This window comes from Anneissia japonica, unplaced genomic scaffold (assembly GCF_011630105.1).
Source record: "Anneissia japonica isolate Jap-2015-1 unplaced genomic scaffold, ASM1163010v1 scaffold997_len2565447_cov190, whole genome shotgun sequence".
NCBI classification, from domain to species: Eukaryota; Metazoa; Echinodermata; class Crinoidea; order Comatulida; family Comatulidae; genus Anneissia; species Anneissia japonica.
In genome coordinates this window covers 1294042-1320331 of record NW_022696369.1, presented here as the reverse complement: position 1 = coordinate 1320331, position 26290 = coordinate 1294042, and the positions used below count along the sequence as shown (strand labels likewise).

The window sequence follows — 26290 nt, the reverse complement described above, 5'->3', positions numbered from 1 at the left end:
TATATATAGAGAGAGAGAGAGAGAGAGAGAGAGAGAGACTAAATCATCAAAGAAATGTATATACTGTGTTTGAATAAAGAACATGATACCGGTAATACATCGTGTAGAATAGCTTTCAACGGACGTTACCGTATCCTATAATATGACTAAAGAAATTGTGTAATAAAATACCTCTGACGGGATTCGAACCTGCAACCTTTCGCTGTCAAGGCGAGCATCATAATAATTAGACCACAGAGACTTCATGGTTGAACAGATTTAAAATAACTGCCAGATACGCTCTAATACACAATAGGTACGACTGGAACAAATAGTTGCATAATATAATTCAAGATAGCCGTTAACACGGTTAAATTATATATAAATCATTAAAGAAAGGTAATGTTCGAGGGACATCGTGTAGCATTTAGCAGTGTTAACGGCTATCTTGATTTATATACTAAAGTGTGACAGATATATGGGACAGTAGGCCCTACTTGCATATATATCAATATAAAAACAAATCGTTATTAAAAGTCTGTAAAATAATCGAAAACTTTTATACCTTATTTGATCTTTAAAACAATTACAATTTTAATTGAATTCATGATAAAGTTTTCAAGTCCACAGTTTTTTCTTTTATATTTCGTTTCATAAATTTGAATATAATATGTTTGTTAATGATTATGGTAATAATACCATAGCTCTATGTATTTATATGTGTAACCAATCATTAAGGAAAAAAACATATGATAAAAAAAAATATAGAGATACATTTGTCCACGTAGATTTAGATGTGGAAAGTCATGGCAAAGTTGATAACTTGCGCTATATTGTATCAGTAAAACTAAAAGACGAATGGATGATGTAGACCAACAAAATGTCAAAGGCCAATAATAATATATTTACATTTCAAAATCGTTCCAAATCTGTGAAGTGCGAGAGATTGTGAAATAAAAAAACAAGTCAGAGCTCTGAGTTTCAGCTTGACAATAATGTGTGCCTTAGTTAATCGAACGGTAATTTTAATCAAAAACCAAACATAGTCTTCTTTCCAATATCATGGCAGGAGCAGAAGAACGGGATTGGAACCCAAGCGAACAAGTTTTCCATGATGCTGTTCGAGAGAATCTGGTAAGGAGGAGGAAGGAAGCAAAGGCGAGCCTAGTCTAGGCGTTTTGCTCTGCATGTTTTTATTGCGAGAGGCGGTACCACCGAAATTTGAACTAGGGCCTAGGCCTAGGCCTAGGTAGGGCTAGTCGAACAACCTTGCATTGCTCTTAGTTAATGTAATGGCGATAAAGCCCTTCGAATTGGTTTGCTTATTCTTTCTCTAATGATAATAAATAGTACTACCTCCACACTAAACTTCTAAAAAAAAGTAGCGTGTTTTAGGGCTAGTCGAACAACCTTGCATTGCTCTTAGTTAATGTAATGGCGATAAAGCCCTTCGAATTGGTTTGCTTATTCTTTCTCTAATGATAATAAATAGTACTACCTCCACACTAAACTTCTAAAAAAAAGTAGCGTGTACGGGGACTTTTGCAAAGATCTTATAATTACAAGATAGTGTTCTTCCTGATATCTGGGTGCAAATTCTGTAATAACGCAGTGTAGGGCGCACTTTTGCAATTAAAATTACTTTTGAAATTTGACATCTATGTTCTATGTGCAAGTCCTGGAACAACAACCATCATGGTAACAATTAGGAAGGCCTCTCAGTTACAATTACTTTCTGTTGCTTTTTACTTAACATGAACGCACGTGTACAATCGCGGAGAGCGCTATCTTGTTATTATAAGATCTTTGGTACTAGCGTAATCGCTGTGCACTTTACAGGGGTCAAAAGTTGAAAGAAGCCACTTCCGAGTGGTCTGGTTAAATAAGTTTTCTTAGCACATGTAATTTTATTTTGTTGCGACAATGCGAGTGTTGATGCCCATCAATTGATAATACAGTAAAAAAAACATGCAAATACAGGTGTCATGATTTTGCTGGAGATTGGTTAATCTCCAAGAATTCTTGGAGAGACTTGAATTTACAGTATGCGATTTTTTGTGCAGTAGATTTTAATAAACATGGTGAATAAATTAAGAGCAGCAAACTTGTAAGGTTTTCAAACATTTAAAATGTTTATCAGATAAAATAATGGGAAAGAAGCACATTGAATACACATTGTTTGAGTAAATGAGATAGGTTGTACAATTTAGGACCTGATTCTGCTAAATAGGGCCAATTATTATGGTTAAAATTCTTCATATCGTCATTCACATCACGAACTAACACAATCACATTCACCTGAAGAAGTGCACTGTGTGCACAAAAGCTTGTGTACTGTCATAAATAAACTAGTCATAAAAGTACTGAATATCCTGAGTTTTACAATCAAAGTAGATTGTGTTAGTTAGTTAGTTAGTTAGATCGTGAAATCAAGTAGCGCGTCAAAACGAGCGCGTATTGGTTGTCAAGCAATTTTGTATTCTTTACCACACAAAAAGTCCTTAACAACAGCAGCGCGTATTTTGACACGCTTTCTTGATTTCACGAACTAACACAATCTACTTTGATTGTGTTAACTAACACAATCTACTTTAATTGTGTTAGTTCGTGATGTGAGCAATGATATTACTGCTCAAATTCCAATAAAATGACTTGTTATTGTTAGCAGTATTTTCAAAGCCAATAAATGGTTATGCACTAGAAATTGAATTTGACTCTCTGCCGATTTTTACCTCCTCTCTCTCCCAAGCTCATAAACAAAGCAGTCACCTTGTCAGTCCAAAGTCATTGACACACAGGTACAGTGTGTCAAAGCAATAATGATTTGATTAATTGCTAAAACTTCTGCCAACCTATTTAGTGGTGTATCAACCTTATAATGATTGTTTTTTTTTTTGTTTTTTTTTGGAAAGAGTGTGTAGACTGTTTTTGCTGCACAATTTAACAATGGATTTTTAATAACCACTTAGAAAAATAGTTGATCTGGCCGAAGGAATTAATAAAAATAAAAGCTTTATAAAAAATTACAATCAAATGTATTAAACTCGTCTGTTTCTGGACAGAATAACAATCTTTCATTGATATGACTATATTCCGATTAAGATTTTTATCAATTTTAACACCTTAAACAGTGGTGAATTCAAGGGGGAACAGTCCCCCACCCTTAGAAATTTTAAAAAATAAAAAAGAAATGGAGAAAAAAAAGAGTGCCATTTCCGACAATCTAGAGGTGCCATAATCATAAATTTTGTTACCTCAGCCCCAACCATATTGGGCATGAGGTGGTATAGACCCTCTTCCTTTGAAAGTCCTTCCCTGTGCCCACTCAATTTCAAATTCATGGATCCACCAACTGTTAAATAATGCTAAAACACCTTTTACAATTTATATTCAAGAAATATATGTTTATATATAAGATGCAAACCCATGCATTAAAAAAGTATTATTGAATTGTTTTCTAGTTATCATCTGTTATCTATTAATATTTTGCATAATGATGATATATTGTCTAGTAAACAGTTTCTTATTGTATTTTTCAACAAAACTGAGTGTATTCTCTTTTGTGTTTGTTTCCAGATTGATTTCCTGTTCTTTGCATTTCTATATATGGTGTCATATGCAATAATCTACAAATTCAAGAGACAGCCAGATAAAGAAGATTATTTTTCATGTAAGTATTGTACAAACATGTTTTGTATTTGACATCATATTCCACTCGCCATCTTAATAAAATGTACTGGCAGTGATATAATCTGAAATATCCCTGAATTATTATAAAATCGTTCATGATAAGTTACGCAAAAGAGACAGATTTTCTCAAACAACCATATTACATCTTTAAATATTATAATTCTATCAATATTCGAGCAAATATATTTAATATAGCTTATAATTACATAATAATAATAATAATAATAATAATAATAATAATAATAATAATAATAATAATAATAATAGTGTAGATTTATATAGCGCCGGTATCCATAACAAGACACTTCAGTGACTTTTATCATCCCTCAGAATCCCTTGGTGTCTGTGCTACCCGTTAAACCAGTACTAGCAACTCTCATCGTTCACCATAGGGGCTGTCTGTACCAATACACTGGAGTATCCCCCTACTCGTCTCGAAGGATGTACTGGGTTCTTTATAGTGCACATGAGCCAATTGCACATTGGGCCTATGGTTTATAGTCCTTATCCAAGAAAACTTGTTCCACCTTCAGAACTATAGGCGAGTGTGCTGTTCGAACCAGCGCCGATACTATGGCTGTAGGCTGCAGTGCAACTGCCTTAACCGCTTGGCCATTTGACTCATATAATTAACATTTAATGAGCTTGTAACTGTACAATAATTTAGCATTCAAACAATATCATGTAGGGTACTAGTGTTAACAGCTCCTATTAACCGTGGCATAAGCTAATGTCAATGAGAATATTGCTCAGATAATGGATCATTATGTACTAAATGATATACAGTGAAATGTTGTGATAATACAAGTTGATGTTGATCTTTACATGAAAGACCAAAGATGTTGTAATGTAGATTCTGCTGTAAAATCAAGACTTAAATCGGATCAATAAATTATGCAAGATTTGATGTAATGTTAAATTTTAATTAAATCTGTATGGCAACTTAATTCCTGCTTAGTGTGGTAGGATATGGCATTAAAACAGCAAGACTCCACTTTATAATAAATGGTAACCACAAGGATGTGGATATGGTATCTCGGGTTCAAATGCTCATGGAGATCAATGTTTTTAATTTTTTTAATGAAATATGATGTAATAAGCTCAAGAAATGCAAAGTAGTATTATTTAATGTACTGTATTCAGGGTTGTAGCTGTAGAAAACTAAAACTACTGTAGACATTTTCATGGTGGGTGGGTGGGTGATAACATTGGTAAACTCTAATTAATAATGATTGGATTTTAAGGATGGTCAAGGAGGTTAATAAAAGTGGGTGGAGGGCCATGAAATTAGCTTTAGACTGGGTGGAAAACTTCTAGGTGGCCCTCACCAACTATAACTACATTCCTGCTGTATTACAGGTATACATTAGTTTAAAGTAATTAAGTAGGTTTAACATTAAGTGCACTGACCAATATATGGATTGTTCTATTTGCTGAATTTTATTTTTGTTAGTTTCGTTTGTGTTTTATTTCCTTGTTTTAGTTATTTTAGATAATCTGCACCTTCTTTTTCATTGACTTCTTGACATTAAAAATAAAACATTTCTAATGTATTTTAAGATTCTTACGTTTTAAAAGTTAAAGTCGGGCTCAAGAAGAAAAAAAATGTTTGTTTGTGAATCTGATTTTTCTAAGATAAAAATTGAGTTTTGAAAAAAAGAGCAGATTTTTCGAATGTTCAAAACCCTTTTTGCCCCAGTTTTTAAATTAAAAAATCTGCACATCTCATTAACCGTTTCCGAGTTTTTGTCAAAAACCCTTATTGTGTCAGTAGTACAACATAAATTTTTTTTTTCCCGGAACCTGGCTTTAAAATAATAAAGTTCAAATTGTAGCTAGCACAGATGTTGAATTAATTAATTACACAATGGTGATTGACTGGAAAACATAGTAGCATCAGCTACATTATTTTAGCTATGGCAGTACCACACATTTTCATTTACAATTATAATATTTTGTTGTCGGTTTGGTGGTCATGTGTGTCCTCAATTGACCTAAACTATTTCCATAAGATCAGTAATTTAAAGCTGCTATCAGATGACATTACCAACATTTTTGGTGTTCTGACATTTCAATATTTCATTATTTATTTCTTTAGTATTGACTTGATTTAAAACAGCAGTAGACCTACTGTATACAGAAACAAAAAACCAAATTAATAGCACAAAAAATAGAGTATTGATTAGAGCTTTTAACTTCAGAAAGGTACGGAAGCAAATAGGAAATACATTATAGAACACTGTACAATATATTACCATCTTGCCTTTTAATTCTTTATGGTTCAAAATGGTTCACGTTCAAGTTACATTTATTCGACCATCAAAGACAAAAAAATAACAATAACATAAGTAATTTTTTATGTAATTATACATAAGAGTCAAGACTTAATAAATGTATATTATTGAATAAAAAGTATATTGAATGGTCTGGATCCCTTCTAGAAGTGTCATTGCCACTTGTCACAAGGTGACCTCTAACAGAAAGCAGACAAAGTCAACAACAAACAATGATACTGGTAAAAGTTTGAGTCTTTCAATTCTTAAATGTCAAGAAAAAACTTTACTCTTTTTTGCATAATGTTGAGAAAACTAATGTATACATTTTTTTTATCCCTAATAATGGAGAGGAGGGACATTTGCATACCATTATTATAATTACATTTTTGGTTTCTTAAGTATTGTAGAAAAGAAAAATTATTATTTTGTATTTCTTACAAAGTTAAATGTTTATAGATAATTTCTGCTGAAATTTTCCAACTTCTAGGAAATTTTGTAATGTTAAAAATGAAATTATGAACTACAGTGTGTCATATGATAGGTCCAGTTGTCTTGACCAGTGCATCTGGGGTCCAAGTTGCACTGTACCAGCAGATAAATGCTAAGTTGCTATTGGATTTGGAAATCAAGGCATGTCACTGATGTAAACAATGACCTTTAATCATATGGTATTGTGTAACTGTGTTATTGTAATCAACTGAACAATGGGTTTCTAGAGGCGTATTCATATTATTTTATATTTGAGTAGCCCATATGCACATATAACATTTATTATACAGAGACCTCTAATGACCTTCAAGTTCCATATCTCCTCCACACACAATCTTCATAAAAGAGCATTTAAAAGGTGTTGTCTCCCTTTGCACTCTTCAATTCAGTAGCAGGTTGATTCCCAGGGACCAAATTTACAAGTTTATTCCAATAAGGAAATACTTTGACCTTATATTGAAACCTCTATGCTTTGAAAAGGAAACTAAAATAACTTCATAGATTTATTATCCTTATATAATACTTAAAATCAATTATTCAATGTGATAATAAAATCTGTACAGCTTAAGAAAAGACAGTACACTTGATAAGCCTAGGAATATAGGCTGCATAGTACATGTTTTTAAAACTGATTTCGGGCCAATTTTGTAAAAACAAATATGACAAAATTCACCATTCTATTATCAGAATTTTGAAAAACCCACAAAAATTAAATTGAAACTATGAATTAATCATTTTATAGACTCAAGTAAGTTGTCCAATAAGATGCATTGGAGCAATTACAATTTCCGTTATTTACAGATCTGTAGGCTATATACTGTATGAACATTCTTAAAGAGAATAATAAAGATAATTTATCTTGTTGCTGCTATACATAGATAGGAACATTATTATAATATGCACTGGCAAAAAAACTATTGTCTCGTTATAAAAGCTACTGTAACAACATAATAAACTAGGCAATAAAAATATTTTGCGTTCTTAATTCTTCAAGTTAGTTAACTAACTAATCACAAACATTATCTACCGTTAATGAAAGATACCCTTCCCTTTCAACAATAATTCACATACAGGTATTACAAGATCCGCAAACTGTTACATGCATTTTAAAATGCTGACGGAAAACATTCATGCCAAAATCATCTCCACAATAGCTACAGTAAGCAAAAAGAATGTATTTATTTTGTAGTTATCTTTTATCAAATAATTTGTACAGAAATTGCTATTAATTTGTAACAAATTGTATTCTACAACTCACCATAATAAATAGCATTTTATGAATAACTTTCTTTTAATTATGAATATAAATAATGTGAATACAGTAAATTATCAGAGAAAATTAGTTATGCATAGAGATCAAAGGCTAATATGAAAATTGTGTATTGTTCTGAATGCTTTTTTGACAGTGGCAGGTGTGGTGATAATAATAAGCCAAAAATATCACTTTATATTCAAATTATCATTATTCGCAGATGTAGATTACCAAACACAGGGTATAAAAAAAGGCTCGCCTAATACTAAAGCTTGGCGCTTACTTTGTGGTACGACGACTCCAACTCCACTCCCGGTTCAGCGCTATACAACATTTGTCGGCGTCAGTGTGAACTTATCATCGTTAAAGACGATCCTTCGCTTGTTGTGGCGCATTGTGGCATTGCGTTCTCGATATAATCGTGTCGGTCGACAACCGTTGTGAGCAGTGAGTGCCCGGCTCGGCTTAAGACTGCAAGTTTATTACAAAATATTTTTGTTTGAAATTAAATGAAATAGTAATGAAGCAATTTGGCACTTTTGTTGTAAAGGCCTCCAAAAGTGTGAATTTTAGATTGTATGGAGTTAAGCAAGGGAAAAATTGTTTATTATGTCACGTACAAATTATACATTGTAATACTAGTCTAGTTAATACAATTCCCTACATTCTATGATAAAAGTATACACTGTAATTTCCCAAGAAGCATCCATTGTTCACGGGAGTGTGTCAAGACACCTATGTCAACAAGACAAACCCACAATTCACTTTTGGTCTTCGAGGTCCATAAATTTCTATATTAAATTGTTAAACTGTAACATTGTAGATTGTTAATACTGTAGGGTCCCGATAGACAATGGGGTTATTACTTTCCCGCCTTTTGGCATCCTTTCTTTGTGGATATTACAATCAGCATTTGCTGTATGCCTTGTACCAGGAGCATTCCTTAACAATGATTTCATTGAATCAGTTTTAAAAGCATGGATCTACACAATTGTAAAACGTAAAACATGTATCGAGATACGGTTATGCAGATATGAGAACACTACAACTAAATTTGTCATGGGTCTTTAGAATTATATTTGAGATAAAAATGGCTTACACACAGAATAATGAAAATAAATTATGGCATAAACCTTGAGCAATAATTGAGTACTGTCTAAACCTTTAATACCATCTTAGCAAATGGAAGAGTCCATTGTACACATCTCAGTTTTTATTGCACACACATAATTAATATTGAAGGCACATTGTCTATCAGTCTATATTTTTAATTGTGTTTTCGATCATTTTAATGACTTGAGTGAATTCATCTATACTTTGAATTTGCAGTACCATAATCCAATTTTCAAGCAAGCATCTGTACTGAAATCGTTCCATAATTTGACTGTTACAAATTTACATAATTGTGGGTTTTGTGATTATGACTCATTTTAAAAAACTGAGATGATATTTAAGAATAATGAATTATTAACAAAAAAATAATAGTTCAAAATAATATCCGATTCTCATAGCAAACATAGTACAGTACTGTATTTTACAGTAATTCAACTTGATCTTTTGGTAGAGAAGAGTCTGTAATCACTTATTATTAGGCCGCTTAACATAAAGAACAAAATTACATAAAAACTTAACTACAGTATAATTAATTAAATAATTCAATATTCTATTTTAGAAAAAATTTCTATACAAAAAAATAAACAAATTGTAAAGTACAGTACATTTATGCATCCCAGGGTAGGATCATTTAGAGTAGGTCTGCAGTCCCCAGTGCTATGTTCCCAAAGAAAAACCTCACTCCTCAATTTTTCCTCTTAAATTTTCCAAACAATCTTAGTGCATTGCGACTGAATTTAATAAACTAAAGAAGAAGCATCATGGTTATAATTAGTAAACAAGACAACAAAGCAGTGTGTGCTTAAATTGACTCTCCCAGATGTTTCTTTACAGTTTTTGGACAAAGATTAAAAATTATTGTAATGTTGTTGTTTCACTCATCATAAACGTATGTTATTGTATGTATGTTTGTTTATGTCGATTAACATTTATACGGGCATGTGCAATTCAAACTACTAATTGGGTTATTGGAATTTCACCTACCAGTACGCCAGATCAATCAAATTGTCCTCGTCTTTCCTACCCATCCACAGATTAGAATTTTAGAATTAACATATCACAGGGTATAACTTTTAATTAAGAAGGCCTTGAGCCCATTTAATTATTAATAGAATTATATTGACAAAAAAACTATAAATATCAAACCAGTATTAGCATTCAGTATACGGTCGTCAGTGAATGTCATTTATAAAAATGTTTAACATATTATATATCTTATTGGCCTTGAGCAAGGTCAGGATAAGTAAGTTGAACTTGAACCTGTTTGAACATGTTTTTGAATAAGCTACAAAAGGAAGAAATATTAATATGCTGAGAGATTTGATTGACTTCTTAATACTTCCACCATGATTTGTTCTACACGCTTGCTGCCCTACTATTACACCATAATTTCTTCAATACATGTGATGTTTACCCGCTTTGTTCCCACCCCAAAAGCAAAGTTGAATAAAAGTGGCATAGCATAATAGCATAGGGCAAGGATAGCTAGCCATGGTAGGTTTTAATTTGAACATGTATATTTGCCTGCTCACTTCCGCTCTCAGATATGCAATTGAATCTAAAGGGCATGAATAGCATGTAATACTGTAGCATAGGGCAAGGATAACTACTGTAGCAGTGGTAGGCTTTAATTTGGCCACGTATATTGGCCACTTTCTGTCCATCCCCGACATGCAACTGAATCAAAAGGGATGCATAGCGTGTAATAGCATAGAGCAAGGATAGCTAGCAATGGTAGGCTTTAATTAACAGTTTCCAATGTTTCCATCAATTATATGCATAGCCAATATTCATATATTTATGTCTGTTAAAAAATATAAATTCCTTGAACTCGTGTGATTGGTTAGGTGCAGAGCATACTGCATACTGTTTTTGCAATCCTGGGAATTCCACTCAATTATTTTTTTTATTGGGAGTGATAGTTTTAGCTTAATGGTTTAAAAGATTGCATTCCAATCCCAGTGTTCTGCGCTCAAATCCCATTCACTACGCCCACCAGTCGTCGGGCGATTAGAGCTCACAGAGAGCGGAGTTGGATTTGATGCAGTGAGTGCTCAGCCGAATGTACCACAATTATTTTTTCCTAATGAACAGAAATTCATAGAGCGTCACTCCCATTCTGTAAGAGTCGAGCCACTCACTGTTGGATGATAGTGAACTAAAATACAATATAAAAATATAACCCAACTAAGGGTTTCTTAACAGAAATTAACATACAGTTTCGTAGAGATTCCTGGACATTATTGACACAAACATCATATGGTTTTAATGTCAGGTTGCAAAAAAGGAAAAAGACCCCTCCTTTTTGAATTTTAGTTTAATATAAATAAAATATTTTACTTTATTTTATGCAATCTTTGCAGATGACGTTGAAGATGCCATGGTGTATAAGGTTTCCCTTTGGATCTGTGTATTCACTTTAGCTGTGTCATTTGGAGCAGTCCTACTACTTCCATTTACCATCGCCAGCAATGAGGTACTCCTGCGTTACCCTAACAACTACTACATGCGCTGGCTCAATGATGCATTGGTTCACGGTGAGACTCAGTCAATTCATTCATTCATTTATTTCACTTTATTTTGGGATAACTCCATAGAACAACATAATATACAACCAATATGTATAAATATGTAGTAATATGATAGAGATAACTCTAAAATGTCTTGTAGCAATGCTGCAAAATATATAAATAAATACATAAACATTAAAGAAGAGGAATCTTCAACCAACTAGGCCATTGGGGGTTTGTTGGGAATTCAAATCTGATTGAAGCATCCAATTCCTTCACGCTCATGTGCTCGCATGCGTATCAGACCACTAGTCATTGATGCATGGCAACAAACAGAGGTCAATATCTTATCTGCAGTTGACGACAAGACAAGATCTTCGAAGAAATGCTATTTATAAGTAATGATAATATGATAGAGATAAACTTTAAGTTGTCTTAAATGTACAGGTATACATATATACTTACATATACAAACACATACATTGGAGCTATTGAGCATGTGTTGTGTCACTGTAATTACTAATATGTTTTTGCTACTAGTGGCTCTTCTACGAAATTTAAAAGTACATGATACTCATAAAATGAAGGAATTCCTCGAACAACAAGCATCCCACTAACGCTACAAAATCTCAGCAAATTAAGAAACATGTGAAAAGCATTATTGTAACAAATTTGTAAAGATCTAATGGTGGTTACATTGTATTTTGCCCACAATGAAGCACAATGTTTATACAGTAACTAAAGAGTATGCATTTAACATTGTTAGAGCATTTCTTAAACTTCTAAGAATGTTTCTACTTATACAAAGGGAGAGATACTGCCGCATAATGTCATTCTCATCTTTCATGTCATTGGAAATTATAAGGCACAGGTGCTAAACAGAATCAATATAGTCTAGTTTTTTACCTACAGGAAACGTATTTGGCACACTGGACAGTCTTGTTTTAGGGCATAACACCATACAAACAGACATTCTGCATTTTACATTACATCATGCTCTTCAGCAAATTGTTGACATAAGTTTTTGTAGGCTAGAGACTGAGGGGGAAAGAACGACCATATCATCAGCAAAACTTAAATTGTTTATATAATAAAACAAAAAACTATTTCTCATAACATTATGCACATGTTTTGAAACGTGCATTATTACATGCAGAAAGTAAGACGTGATTTAGTTATTAAAAAGTGGCATTGGAATTTATGAGGTGGTGTTTGCCAATTAATATGGACATTATTGGATTTAATATAAATAATATTATCTCATCTCTCTTCTACTAAGTGTAGCCATAATCTGTTATTACAAAAAGATATCTTCCTAAAATGTCTGAAATTTTTAATATACTTACTGGAAATTTAATTATACTAAAGAAAATATGAACATACATTGAAAACAAAGATATGTATAGTGCAGATACTAACCATGCTGAACTGAGTAATTGCAAATTTGAAAACACACGGCAGGTTAGTGCGAACTGGAAAGATTTTTTTTTTAATTATTAAATCACTACATCCTGCATATATAGTCTACCAATTAATATTTCAAGTGAAACTATTTTAAAGGTAAAGGTAGGAGGATAACTGATAACTCGTAGCATTATTGAATTGTGTGTGGGCATTGTTCGTGACTACTGTACCAAGCCACCGTAAAGAGGCACTTATAGTAACTACATGTTCACATCATTGCTCAACAACAGGGGCTGAATGGAACCATACTGTAGCATCAGGGTAACCCCCTACTCTTCCGAAAGAGGCAATGGGTTCTTTAAAATGCACACAAGCCAGATGTGTACACTGGACCTCCATTTTAGGTCCTTATCTGAGAAGACTTGGTTACCAACAGATCCCTGGATGAAGAGCGGCTCGAACCAGCACTATGTTAAGGCTGTAGTTAGTAGCACCTGGGCCTTACAGCTCGGCCACTCGATTTGCCACTATAGCTAAAGATTACTAGTAATACAGTACCTGCCTGGTAAGCTAGGCAAGTCTTAAGATAGAGTGCTTTCATGCTTATTGAAAGAAGGAATAGACTTAAATTTTACATCCTGTGTTAATCAGTTCTATAAAAAATGCATCTACCTGTACTGCTATAAATATGCTGTCATGATAGTATTACCAGGTAGGTATTGAATAACATATCAAGGTGACCTAATAACAAATAGACTTGGTTTAAAATTGGCAGGACAGTAGTCAAGATAGAAACAAAATTACTGAAAGCTCTATAAAATATTGTGCTGTATCCCAGGCTCAGTTTAAAGCAAAATAAATTACTTACATATACCTATTATACAAAATATTATCAACATTTCTGCTTTCCCTATGCCTCATAATGAGACTTTGCTTACAGAGAACATCATGTTCTTCCATCCTATAATTAGCTGTTATCATGTACATTATCTTAGTGTAACAGTTTAAAATATTGTTCAAAATGAAAATCTGGATCAAAAACATACATAATACAGAATAGTAAAAACTAATTGAAATTCTAAAAATATGAGATCAGTAGATTTGCTAGTACTGTATAATGCATGCTGATTAAATTATATGGGAAAAGGGCAAGGAATAGACTGAATTAATATTGTGTTGAGCAAAGAACGTTCTAGAATTTGAAGCTCTATGTTGAAATGGAGAAATTTGGATAGCCATCTCTAATCATTATATGATGCATTTTATAGGTTATTGTAGGCTGACAAAATAATAATGTACTACAAATAGTTTAAGGTATAAAATAAACATGGATGATTTAAATTAAATAAATACACAACAGCTATTTACAGTAGAGCTTGCCCTGAAAAATTAAAAGAAATGTAAATTATACGATTTGTTTATCTTATGTACTCTTTCAGGTCTTTGGAACTTAATATTCCTATTCTCAAACTTTGCCTTGTTCGTGTTGATTCCTTTTGCTTATTTATTCACGGAGTCTGAAGGTTTTTCAGGTTCTAAAAAGGTGAGTAAACTTAAGATAGAATAGCATGCGAGCTACAGATAAAGTACTTACAACCATGAAATAATCCTCTCCAAAAATACTTGCTTAAAGAATCTCATTCCTACATAATTCCTTTATCTGAACCCTAACCAAGTTATTTTGCGAACCTCCTTAAAAATGTTCCTTAAATAATATCTCTCTAAAATAAACTTTAAGAGATTGCCTTAAAAAAATCTCACTAAATGACTTCCCTCTCTAGATCTTTACATAGAATTCCCCAAATATATATCCTTCCCTAAAAAAATCACTGTTCCCTTACTATTTAAAATGTGTTATATTCTGTATTTTGTTTGAAGGTTTTCATGGCGAAGTAATAATATATATTTAATGCTTGTGGTAAACCATGTAGATAGTTTTGAATGTCTCGAAGTTTCGATAGAATTGCTTTAATCTTCTTTCTGTATCTATATTTTGTATCACCACTGTTTCTTCTGTTGTTATTTCTAACATCAAATTAACTTTCAAATTAGATAAATGTTTTCCTTAAATAAATAGATAGAACTCTAAAATATTTTTACTCCATTGAGACATCATCATTTAAAATAATTACAAATATGCTGCACATATATTTTATTGATCTTCTATTCAATGTTTAGATAGAGTATCATCAAATCAAAATGTATTATGTGTACTGTCAATGGTAATGAGAATGGAGTAGGACAATAATATGAAAAGATAACATTTATTGCAGAAAGAAGAATGTAGACACAGGACTCATTAAAGAATCATCTTCATGTCACATATGTCTCCTATTGTAACACTGTTTGTGAAAAGAATTTAAATCATTGCACAAAATATAACTTAAAAAAGGCTAGAATGTATTGTCATTTACCATTTGTCTATCGCATTCATTTTCTCTTTTTATATAATTTTGTATGCTATTTTAGGGCATCATTTCCCGGCTGTACGAGACAATTATCATGTTGTTCCTCTTTGCGTTGTTGGTCTTCGGACTTGCATGGGTTGCCACAGCATTGTTTGATGGAGATAAAAAAAGCAGGAAGTCTTTCACAAGTCAGTAAAACAAACATATTTAGTTTTATTAATATCATTTTATTATTAATTCCTCTATCAGCTGATGTCTCTTTCACAATCTAGCAGAATAATACTGATTTTCCACCTTTCACTATTTAAACACAACAATTTAAATCCACATAGTGGAATGAAACCAGGTATATGAAAATATTTTTTTTTTATCAAGGTTGGAGCACTTTAACCCACACCCGCCTATTATTGTTCAATAAGCAATTTTCACTCAAGTAATAATGTCCCCTCATAGTATATTTGTTACTAAAGATGCACTATGGAAAGTTCACTGAATAGATAAAGACTTAATTATTATATTGTTATTATAACTTTCAATAAACATTAATCGAGAGGTTCCACATGACTTACTTTGTATAATCACAAAATGGATCTGTTCACAGATCCTTCAAGGACATCTTTCAAATCATATACTCAAAATAATGATTAATGGAATATATGAACACAATATTTCATTTCATGTATTTCATGTCTCAGAATACAAAACTGAATATATACACAATATAATAAAAAATAATATTAAATGAAGAGCCTCCTCTTTCAAATGAAGGTATCTCCCTTGACAAAATTTAACTAAATTAAAACAAACAAAAGCATACAAAAAACAAAAACGAAAGAGTTTTATTTCAAATATAAAACTTTATTCACCTTTAAAAAGGGTTTTAGCTCACATGTGAATGTACAGTTATGCTGTGTATTTAATAAAGATACTAATAGGAATTTATACTGATTTTACAAGTTCATTGACAGCTAATCTACCATCTGTAATTTCTTTTTCTCTTTGCAGGTGTTTGGAACTACTATCTTCCTTTTCTCTACTCCTGTATATCCATACTGGGTGTACTGATGTTGCTGAGTAAGTCAATTTGCTTGTAAAGCTGTGCACACTGTGTTTGCAACTCATGCAATTCCATAAAATCACAATGATGCATCACGCAATGCATTTTTCCAACAACAATCTGTTCACACTTTCACCAATGGTCAAAGAAGACTAGCATTGTGTCGGGCAACAGCTTACAGAGCGTGGACAGGGACGTAGGCTAGTTTCATCCGGGGGTGCGAAAATTGAGAATGCGGACCTGGGCATGCGAAAATAGAGAAAGCGAAACTAAATTTCTGTCTCAACGAAAGCTTAATGATCATTAGTAGTATTATAACTCACTTAGTGGGATTAATTAATTTGCTGCCATGGGAGGAGGAGGTGGGTAGGGTGCGTATGCACCTCCTAGCTTACGTCCATGCTGATTGAAGTAATTCGTTAGTTGAGTGATGTACTGTGTTCATGTTTACAGGTTCAGTAGCGACCTCAACAGTCCAATTTTTGTGTATGATAATTTCGTTGACAAGTCTGAATTAATCCTAAAAATCATGTTGAAAAGTAAATATTCTTAGCTATCTATCCTACACAAAATTCTGATTTCCATATTTAGTCATAATGATATAAATTTGCATAATAAAGAATTGAAAGTTTACCTGAATTTATCTTACGAAATGATTGCAGAATCACATGTTTTTGCATTTTGTTACCTATCTTGACTTTTTTTTGTGTGTGTTATCTTATTAAGATAAGTGCATCAGGGATTTTGGTATTATTTGCAACAACAAATCCCACTGTATTGCATTACTTGGAATTACTTCTTTAAACGTGCTGGTACACTCAATTAAAAAAACTCAGCTCACTTTGACGACTATAAATAGAATTGATGGAAGATTACTAGTTCTAGGTTATGAAGCCGACTGACTGATTGATCATCTTAATGACCGTAAGGTATCAGCGAGTCTCTGTTTTCACTCAAATTGACTAATCATTGAATCCTTTGTTGCCAACCATAACTAGACAATAAGCAGTAGACTAGCATAGTAACAGGAAAATCGCAGACAAGATCACAGACAAGATAACATTAAGGAGCATCAGTAGTTGGAATTGCTGTATTTAAAATTTCTATTGTTAACTTTTCTCTTTTGAATTTTACTATAGTTTCCGCACCTCTGGGATTTACGAGAATGTTTTCGGTAATTGGAGCAATAGTGGTGAAACCATTCTTCATTGAGGATGTTGAAGAGAAACTATACGCCGCACAATTTGAGGAAGATGATGTGCAAAGAAAGCTCAAAGGTAGTCAAGGGCCCTCTTCGTTTGATGGTGTCGGTTGCACGGAATGTAATAACCCATTTTTTACCCCTTCATGTTATACACTTTAAATATTTATGTCATGCACTCATAGGAATTATTAATAAGTGCATGATATTAATGTCTGAAGTTCTCATTATGCACATAAAATATTGATGTCGCACACTCATTAGGATTTTCTGTGTCCATTTATATAAAAATATTAATACAGTATACAGTAATCCAAATTGTATGTTGTGTCTGTAAATTTGTTAAATATATAGTCTGTTTTTTATTACTGAATCCTTCCTAAGTTTTGTTTGTGGTATTGTACACATTTATAAGATTGTATCACATGATCACGTTGTTTTTTAGTCTGATTAATTTTATTCACCGACAAGTATTTCATATTTGTATTTCTTTAGATTTCATTCCTTCTTTCTACATTTTTTTCAATGTAAAGCTCTCTCCTCACTGTCAAGTTTTATGTGGCAAGTGTCTGTGATTTGTCCAAATATGTCATGTCTCTTTGCATCTCATATCCTATCCATGTATTGGCAATGCACAGTTATTTGTCACATAAAACTTGAATCAAAATTGTCATCCTACACATTAACAAATTGGTTGCCACCTGGAATTTCTGTCCTATGTGTGTGAACACTATATATTTAATATTTATATACTTTCAACAATAAGCCAATCTGTAGTTTGAACTGCACATGTCCGTAGTGAAAGTCATTCGACATAAACAATCATTAAGACTCAAAATAGCCTACAGTAGGCTAGGCATAAAGACTGACGGCAGCATTCAAAATCGTCTGAAAATATTAAACTGTGATGCGATGCATAGTGTAAGGAATACTTGCATCAATAATCTAATATTCATGGTAAAGATGAAGAACTGGAACTGTTACTTATTCTCAGCTATTGCCAGTCCACTGCTGGACAAAAGCCTCAGCATGTTGATGTCAAATCAATCTCTCTCTTGCTGTGTTGCCCCCATTTGCTCTTCCCCAGTATGTATCGATCTCATCTCTCCATCTTTTACGTTGTCTTCCCCTGTTCCTTTTGCCATTCATGGGTCTTCATTCTGTTAGTGATTTGGTCTATCTGTTGTCTGACATTCTGCTAACATGTCATGCCCACTTCTGAATTTGTGTTTGTTCTCTTATCCACTTATTTGTCTTTCTGTCTCTGTATGTAACACCTAACATGTTCCTTTCCATATTTTGTTGTGCTGCGGTTAAACTTTCTCCACTGGTTATAAACTTTTCTCTTCAAACGTATTTGTAGTTTTCCCCTCATGACGTTACTTAGTCTTCCATATTTTCTCCATCCAAGTTTAATCCGTGTGTTTATTTCTTGATCTTGATTCTTTTCCCCAATAATGATTTTTTCCCTAAGTATAAATATTCATCTATTTCTTCTATTTGGCTTCTATTCACTATGACTGACTTGTGGGGGACTTGGGGGCCCTCTACTACTTTAATTTTCTGCATCTTCATCATCAGACCACATTTCTTACTGGCTTCGGCAAGTTCTCTTAGCATTGTTTCGATTACATCTATGTTTTCTGTTTTTTATGGGGTTTTTTTTTGTTTTTGTTTTCTGTTACTTATAACTTCCCGCAAATTTGGACAATTCCAAAACACTGTGCCTATTTGGAGGCCTATGTTGTGTGTGTTAAATTATTGTTTTATGTCATTTGATCTTCACTATGAATTGGCTTATTGACTTTATAGTAATTAGATTTTTTCATTTCTTATGAAAGTATTTTCTCCTAGTCATGAAAAACCTACAGAAGAAATCATGCATAAATGCTGTTTCTGGGAATTAAGTTTGGTTTCCACTTGGCACATTTGATAAAACTTTGCATTCGCATATTATAAATTTTTTTGTTTGTTAGTATTATATAAATTGTATAATATATTTATATTTTAGTTAATCACACAAATGGAAATCATACTGTAAACATGAACCAGGAGGAGCTGCAGGAGACACTAGTAAAATTGACACGCAAGAGAAAAAATCTGGAGAGGCGAGTCCAGTCATCAGCATGGCAACGTAACCTTGGTTACCCGTTGTTATGGATTCTGCTGTTCATTTTGACGATTATTTCCTTGTCCATGGTTTGCTGGAATGTCTTCCTGATGGTGTTCGGTCTTGACACACTCCCAGTGAACATACGTGTAAGTTCGAGTGTAAACTGCACACACTTATATGATGGTCAAGTTTAAACTATGTACACTGTCAGTTCAATTGTGAATTGCACACACTTATAAGTTCTTCAAGTGTAAACCACTTATACATGTCAGTTCAAGTGTAAACTGCTCGTATGTATAAAGTTCAAATGTAAATTGCACATAAGTTTAAGTTCAAGTGAAGTATAAACGTCATGTGTGTAAAATCAAGTGCTAACTGCACATTTTTAGTATGATCATTAATTCTGTCTCATTCATTCCATCTCTTCCCACAGGAAGCAGGGCTCGGCAAGGTTTCCTTTTCCAAGCTGGGAATATTTGGATCTCTTCTTGAGGTTATTCTAATACTGTATCCTTTCAGTTACATAGATAATGATATATGTGAAAAGTACAAGAATAACACAAATTTAGGTGTGTAGTGTGTGTGTAGGTGTGGAGATTTGTGTGTTGATTATCATGTTTTTAGTTCATAGTTCATAGTTCATTTTTTATGCCTGGGTCTACAGTAGGATGCACCAGTTTGTTATGTATTGCTGCAAAAAAGCATATGTTCAAATGAAAAAAATGATATATTTACAGATGATTTGTACTGTATTTCATAATAGTATCTATTGCATTGCAGTAATTTATAATCCATTCAATTAAAACAACCCATAATTAAAATACTAGTAGTTTCCCTTGACCAGTTGTTCAGATATTTAATGTTAGCATCAGTGGTAGGATTTTACAGCGTTCCATGGCTACATTCTCTTGTCCCTAAACACAAGGAAACACCCATGACCAAAGTTATAGTCAATTGCATTGTCTTATTGATCCTAAGCTCTGCGCTGCCTGTTGTTTCCAGGAGTCTTGGTAAGGGTGAAATTCCTCATTTACCAGGCAATATAGAGATCTAGCATTTAAATATATTTTCTGTTTTTCTAATGTCTAAAAACATATATGTGTTATATAAAATATATACTAATACTACTGTATTTAAATAGTGATTTTATCTACTTTTTGCTGAAAAACTAAACTATTTTTATGTTGCAGGTATCACAAACTTTGATCTTCTTGGTGCATTCGGAGAATTTGATTGGTTGGATAACTTCTACTTCATTATCGTATATAATGGTCTGTTTGCAATTGGAACCTCTTTATGTTTGGTGAACCGCTTCACTGCATCCGTACGTAGTTACATATTCCAGAAGGTTCTCCAGTACATGTACAAAGTGCGGAAATCACGAGCGACCAGTTGGATCCCAAAGCCTCCAAAACTTTTAATGTCCAATGGCAGATTACCACATATTGCTAAAGGTGAATAAATTGGACCGATGATGAGAAAGTATATTTGGCAATAATCAGTGTGCGAATGATAGATATAGACAGAGTATATATCCTAAATGGGGGATACACTTGATGTACATCCAAATAGTCTGCAGAAATTCACTGGTAAAGTTGGTGATCATGTTTGAAATATTCTTCATAAGGAAACTAACCCTAGCATGTTGAATTCTAGAGATGCCTTGTTAGCAGGGTGATAGTTGAGTTAATGGTGGTTCCATAAACCTACTGTCAAAGTGAGTGGTCGCTAGTTAATTGGATCACTGCCAGTTAGAATAATTGCCTTTGTTATAATATATTTGTGTTTTTGTGTCTGAGGAATACTTGTGTGCTACCTAAACTTTTTGCCTGGTTTCCTTAATTAACAGGCACTTACTGCTGTGTCAAAAAGTCTCTAAACATGAGATGCTCAGCATCCAGTATAGTTTAATCTACACTTCAGTATGTAAAACAATTACTATTTAGCACATAATTTTTGTAATTTATGCAAGAATTCCCCAAATACCCTAATCACCTTGTATATAATGATCATTCCAGCAATGCCATTGGCCAACAGAAAACCTCACAATCATTACTATGATGCGATTGGCCAATGAAAAAAAAATTTACAAATATTACTGTCATGTCATTGGCCAATAATATCTTTGGCAACACATTAGCACTATATGTTGTCACATGTACCAATGTAAATAAAAACACCAAATTGTAATGTGCATTTCCATGATGCACATTGTATATAATTTTCAAGAAACAATGATGAACTTATTAGACACATAGGCAAAGCATGGTGAAACTATGAGAAGACGGACATGAGGTTTTGTTGACTATATACTTGTACAATTTTCAGCTCATTTTTTTGTTTTGTTGTGAAAAACATTTGCATCAAATGCCTGTCCATACAACCAAAAGCAAACCATATGCAACAAAGTATGTATTTCTAAAAAAAAAAAAATGAATGTCATTGATGTCAAAGTATTTTGGAGAATATTTTTAAAGTTGTCCTAAATTGCATATTGCTTGTGAAATCTGTGTTTGAAATTGTTGTTGATGAAGTAGAAGTCTAGTAAAAATGCTGCCACCAATGTTTGCATATTGAAATACTGTATGTCATATTAAAGTTGGATTTATAAAAGAATGTGGAAATCCATGCATTATGACCAAACCAAAGGAGGATTTGAACTTCTTGTGAAACAATAATATATGTGTTGATAAAAAACAAAATTATTGACTTACGAAAAAATATAATTACAATAGTCAAATATAATAACCTATTAGATTTTCATAAGTAGATATATGTGCTATTAATAAAATCATCCCAAGCGCTAAGAACATAATAATTGAAATGAATAGCAGTACTGTAATATAGTGTATAGCATGTATTCTGTCTGCCTCCCTCTTGACATTTAAAGAAGTTTAGTCTCTTTATACCAGCATGTTAAAAAAATATAAACTCATTCTGGTTGTATAATACAGTAGTAATTTTCCATTTCAAGTTCTCCACTAAAGCGTAAACATTCAATAGATATATGGTAGTTTACTTTTCCTTTTTTTAATAAGATTATAGTTAACTTGGATATAAAGTATTCTTAAAAAAGATCATAGAAAACATGGGAAAAGTGCAATTTCAAAACATGTTATTAACGCATGTACTCAAGTATTTTCATTTGTGATGTAAAATTGATAATGCGTGATGTACGAGATAGAATTTAAAAAATAGTGCTAAACAAAGCCCACATTTCTTGATTAATCATGGTTCACTTTAAATGCTTACTGCTACAAATGTTACATATTGCAGTCAGTCACTTCTGTATATGTACTGAATGCAAACAGATCTATTTGTTGAGAAACTGCATACTAATTGTTAAGTAACATCAAGAGAAAAATGTAATTAATAAATTAAAGTTATCGGTCAATGATACATGGAGCTAAACATATTAATTTCAGACCATTTAATGTGAAATTCCTTAAACTTATTACCAGCCAATTTAAGGATCTATGTAAAGGTTTTTGGAACAGTATTATTTTATGCTTAATTTAATTGGCAGGGAAAATGTTTTTTCATTCTGGATTTTTCAATGGATTGGAAAGTATTTCATTAAAATTTTTTCAGCTTGAAACTGGTGTTATATTTTTAGGATATTTTGGTTAAAATATTGTTTTTGCTATTATACACCACAGGGGGGGAACATGGGGCCCCGACAGCAATTTTCTTACGACCCACAAAAATAAATTTATAACAGTGTGCAGCTCAGCTACCATCTTTTACTTAAAAAACCCCCCTTAATATGGCCCAATGCCAATCATCTGATTTTATTTACATACTCTCTGTTGTATAAACATTTCATTAAAAAAATTTTTGATTAATGTACATCAGATATTGAATTTTCTAAAATATCATTTTTATTATGTTAGTTTATGTAATTATATTTTTGTGCTTTAGTTATAATTTTCTTGTTCACATGAACTTTATTTTTAAATTGTCTTCCACTGATTTTATAGAATATACCTTCCAAATCTTAGATCGTACTTAACAAGTGGATGCCAGTTTGAATGAAACCAGTTCGATCCATTACATGTGGACAAAAACTTCAAGCATTTACCAGTTGTGCAAATGCTAACTTCAGGAAAATTTTTGTTGTAGTCCTCCAGCTAAATGTACACTGGAAAAATATAAAGATTCTGTGGTTAAACTGTTTGCTCAAGAGTGCCATTAGGGAGTTTTTGCAAGGTTAAGAAAACAATAACAAATACGGTGACGTCATCAAAGTTTTGGACAATCCTTCCCCCACAGTAGCACATCTGTCACAGCGTATGCGATTCAAGCCCTGTGCATGAATCAAGGGTCGTATTCAGTACATACAGCGTAATCATCAAGAATGTTTTAAGCACAAATGATGATAATGATTATTGTTATTCGTTATCGTAAGGTTGTGAAATCGCCCTAATGTACCAGTTGATATCACCTGGTTTTGTCCACAAAAATAATTCTGTTTTCACTCTGGCACTCACTCAAACTGGCATTCGCTCATTTTAACCTGTTATCTGTAGGCCTAAAGTTTAATTTTAGTATGCATTTTTGTTTCCAATCATTTAATTAGCATATATGGGCTGAGTTACAAACATACTCATTGTTTATAATTTATCATTTACTTATTCTTCTCAGGCCATCTCTCATAATGTTAATAATAACTAAATTAGTACTATTGATATTACAGGTATTTATAATTTACTATTGCATAAAAATGTTAAGTTTTCTTATTTGAAATATTGTTTTTTGTTTTGTTTTGAAAGTGATTGTAATGATATAATTTATATTCAGTTTTTAAGTATGTATCTAGGCAGACAGACATCCACATACCATTTGGCTGTTAACCAAATATCTTATAAACAAGATAGCGCTCTCCACCATTTTACGCATAACAGAATAGAAGCGTTGATGTTCAGTAAAAAGAAGCATAAAAAGTAATTAAATTTTAGAGAGGACATCTTAGTTGTTACAGTGTTTGCATGCAGAAATTGCAAGATGCACTATCTTTAGTTAACGATGTCAAAGTTGAAAAGTAATTGTTTTTGCAAGAGGGCACCCTACATTGCGTTGTTACAGAATTTGCATGCAGAATCGCAGAGAACGCTATCTTGTTATTATAAGATCTTTGCTATTAACTAAAGAAACTTCATGGCAAGGTATACAGAATTCAAACATTGTAAAAATATCCATATGTTATTTGATTTTTGTTTACTGTAGTGTAAACTAACAGACAAAAATTTGTTTACAAAAAATCTAAATCTAAAGGACAATCCTTCAAATCTAGAAGTTTAACTCTATTCATTTACCTTTAACACACGATCATTTATAATAATAATTTCACTTGTTTTTGTAATACTCCCCTGCATCAATGCAATCATGTTTATTGCCACAATAAACACACTCTGGCCCTACAACTCATCATCCAACCTAAGGGATGCTGTAAAATGATACACATGGAGATCTTAGTATACAATGTCTAAATATTCACATTACAAAAGTCAGTTTTTATGCAGTATTATATTTATGTCTATTTTACTTTAATAATTAAGTTCTTTGTTGTGACATTATACCACTGAGGGAGCTCAATGAAACTTGGCAGTATTTTTGTTTATGTAGGTTAGTAGTTTAACTATATATAATTATTATTTATGAAATATTATAAAATATGTGCATGATTTAGTTTGTTTATTTTAGTTATACAGTTTGATATATAACAAGAAAACTTTACCCTATAGTTTAGGTCTTCCATAAAAAAGCTCACCCTTGATCTTCAAGATTCTGGGTTACATTGGGCCTTTACATCTTATACAGTGTTCATAAATTGCCTGCAAGTTGTGATAGGATCCCAGTCTTTCCATCCAATAAACATACAAGAGATTTGCTGCACAAGGGACCAATGGCTTAAACATCTCTTCCAAGAGAATACTGTAGTAACTTGTATTTCAATCCTCCAGCAGAAACTGGGAAGTAAAGGTGGAATAGCCCCAAGGATTTCCATGGTTCAGCGCACACACTGACTGGATTTGTTACTGTACTTTTTTGTGTGAAAGTTTTGCACTAGATTTAATTAATAAATATGAAATGAGCACCTTTATTGAAATATGCATTTTTAAAATAAGTATAATACTTTTTATAACACCCAACTGATTATTTTCTGCAAAATTTCTTAATAATATTGCAAATTTATATAATTTATATAGAAACAAAAAAGAAGCACATATTTGTTTTATAACTTTGTTTTGGTGGTTTTGTTATATTGTTAAAAATGATTGAAAAGTTAAATTTTTGAGAATATCTAAAATGAAGCTGAAAGTGAAAAGTTTAATTTTTAAGCCTTTTTGGATTAATTTTCATTTTATATTTTTTCTTTGTAAATAGTATTATTGTAAATGTTAAGGTTCATTTGTTATATAAAGTATATTTGTGTATATTCCATTGTCATGATTTTGCAATATGATTTCAATAAAACAATTAATATTCAAATCTGTTATATGAAAATCTTCAAATATGTTAGTGTTATAGTGCTCTTTGTTTTATGTATAAATATTTTCTTTTGCTGCCCATAACAAATATTGTATATGGAGGCCTCAGTGTGGTGCTTATTCGAGAGCAGCGTTACTTTATTATACAATTAGGCAGTGAATATACTTGGGTCACTGTAATCAGATGACGAAATGATAGGTTTATGTCAAACCAAATTACTATCTAGGCCTAGATAGTGTAAACACAGCTTTACGTAACTATGCATGTTACAAACATTACATAAGATATCAGAAAATGTAAATTACA

General features: G+C 32.4%; 1 protein-coding gene across 2 annotated transcripts; it reads left to right on the top strand.

Moving 5' to 3' along the window:
• Positions 1-898: 898 nt before the first annotated feature.
• Positions 899-26257, top strand: LOC117101980 (protein LMBR1L-like). Of its 2 annotated transcripts, none has more exons than XM_033242129.1 (11): positions 899-1113; positions 3556-3649; positions 11163-11336; positions 14153-14256; positions 15183-15309; positions 16127-16195; positions 17318-17455; positions 19391-19638; positions 19926-19999; positions 20345-20502; positions 20683-26257. In XM_033242129.1, exons 1-11 carry the CDS (start codon positions 1042-1044, stop codon positions 20952-20954), a joined length of 1530 nt encoding a protein of 509 aa, XP_033098020.1. In that variant the 5' UTR covers positions 899-1041; the 3' UTR covers positions 20955-26257. The 2 variants fall into 2 exon arrangements, with proteins under 2 accessions (XP_033098020.1, XP_033098019.1); XM_033242128.1 differs by having other exon boundaries at positions 17318-17500.
• Positions 26258-26290: the final 33 nt, after the last annotated feature.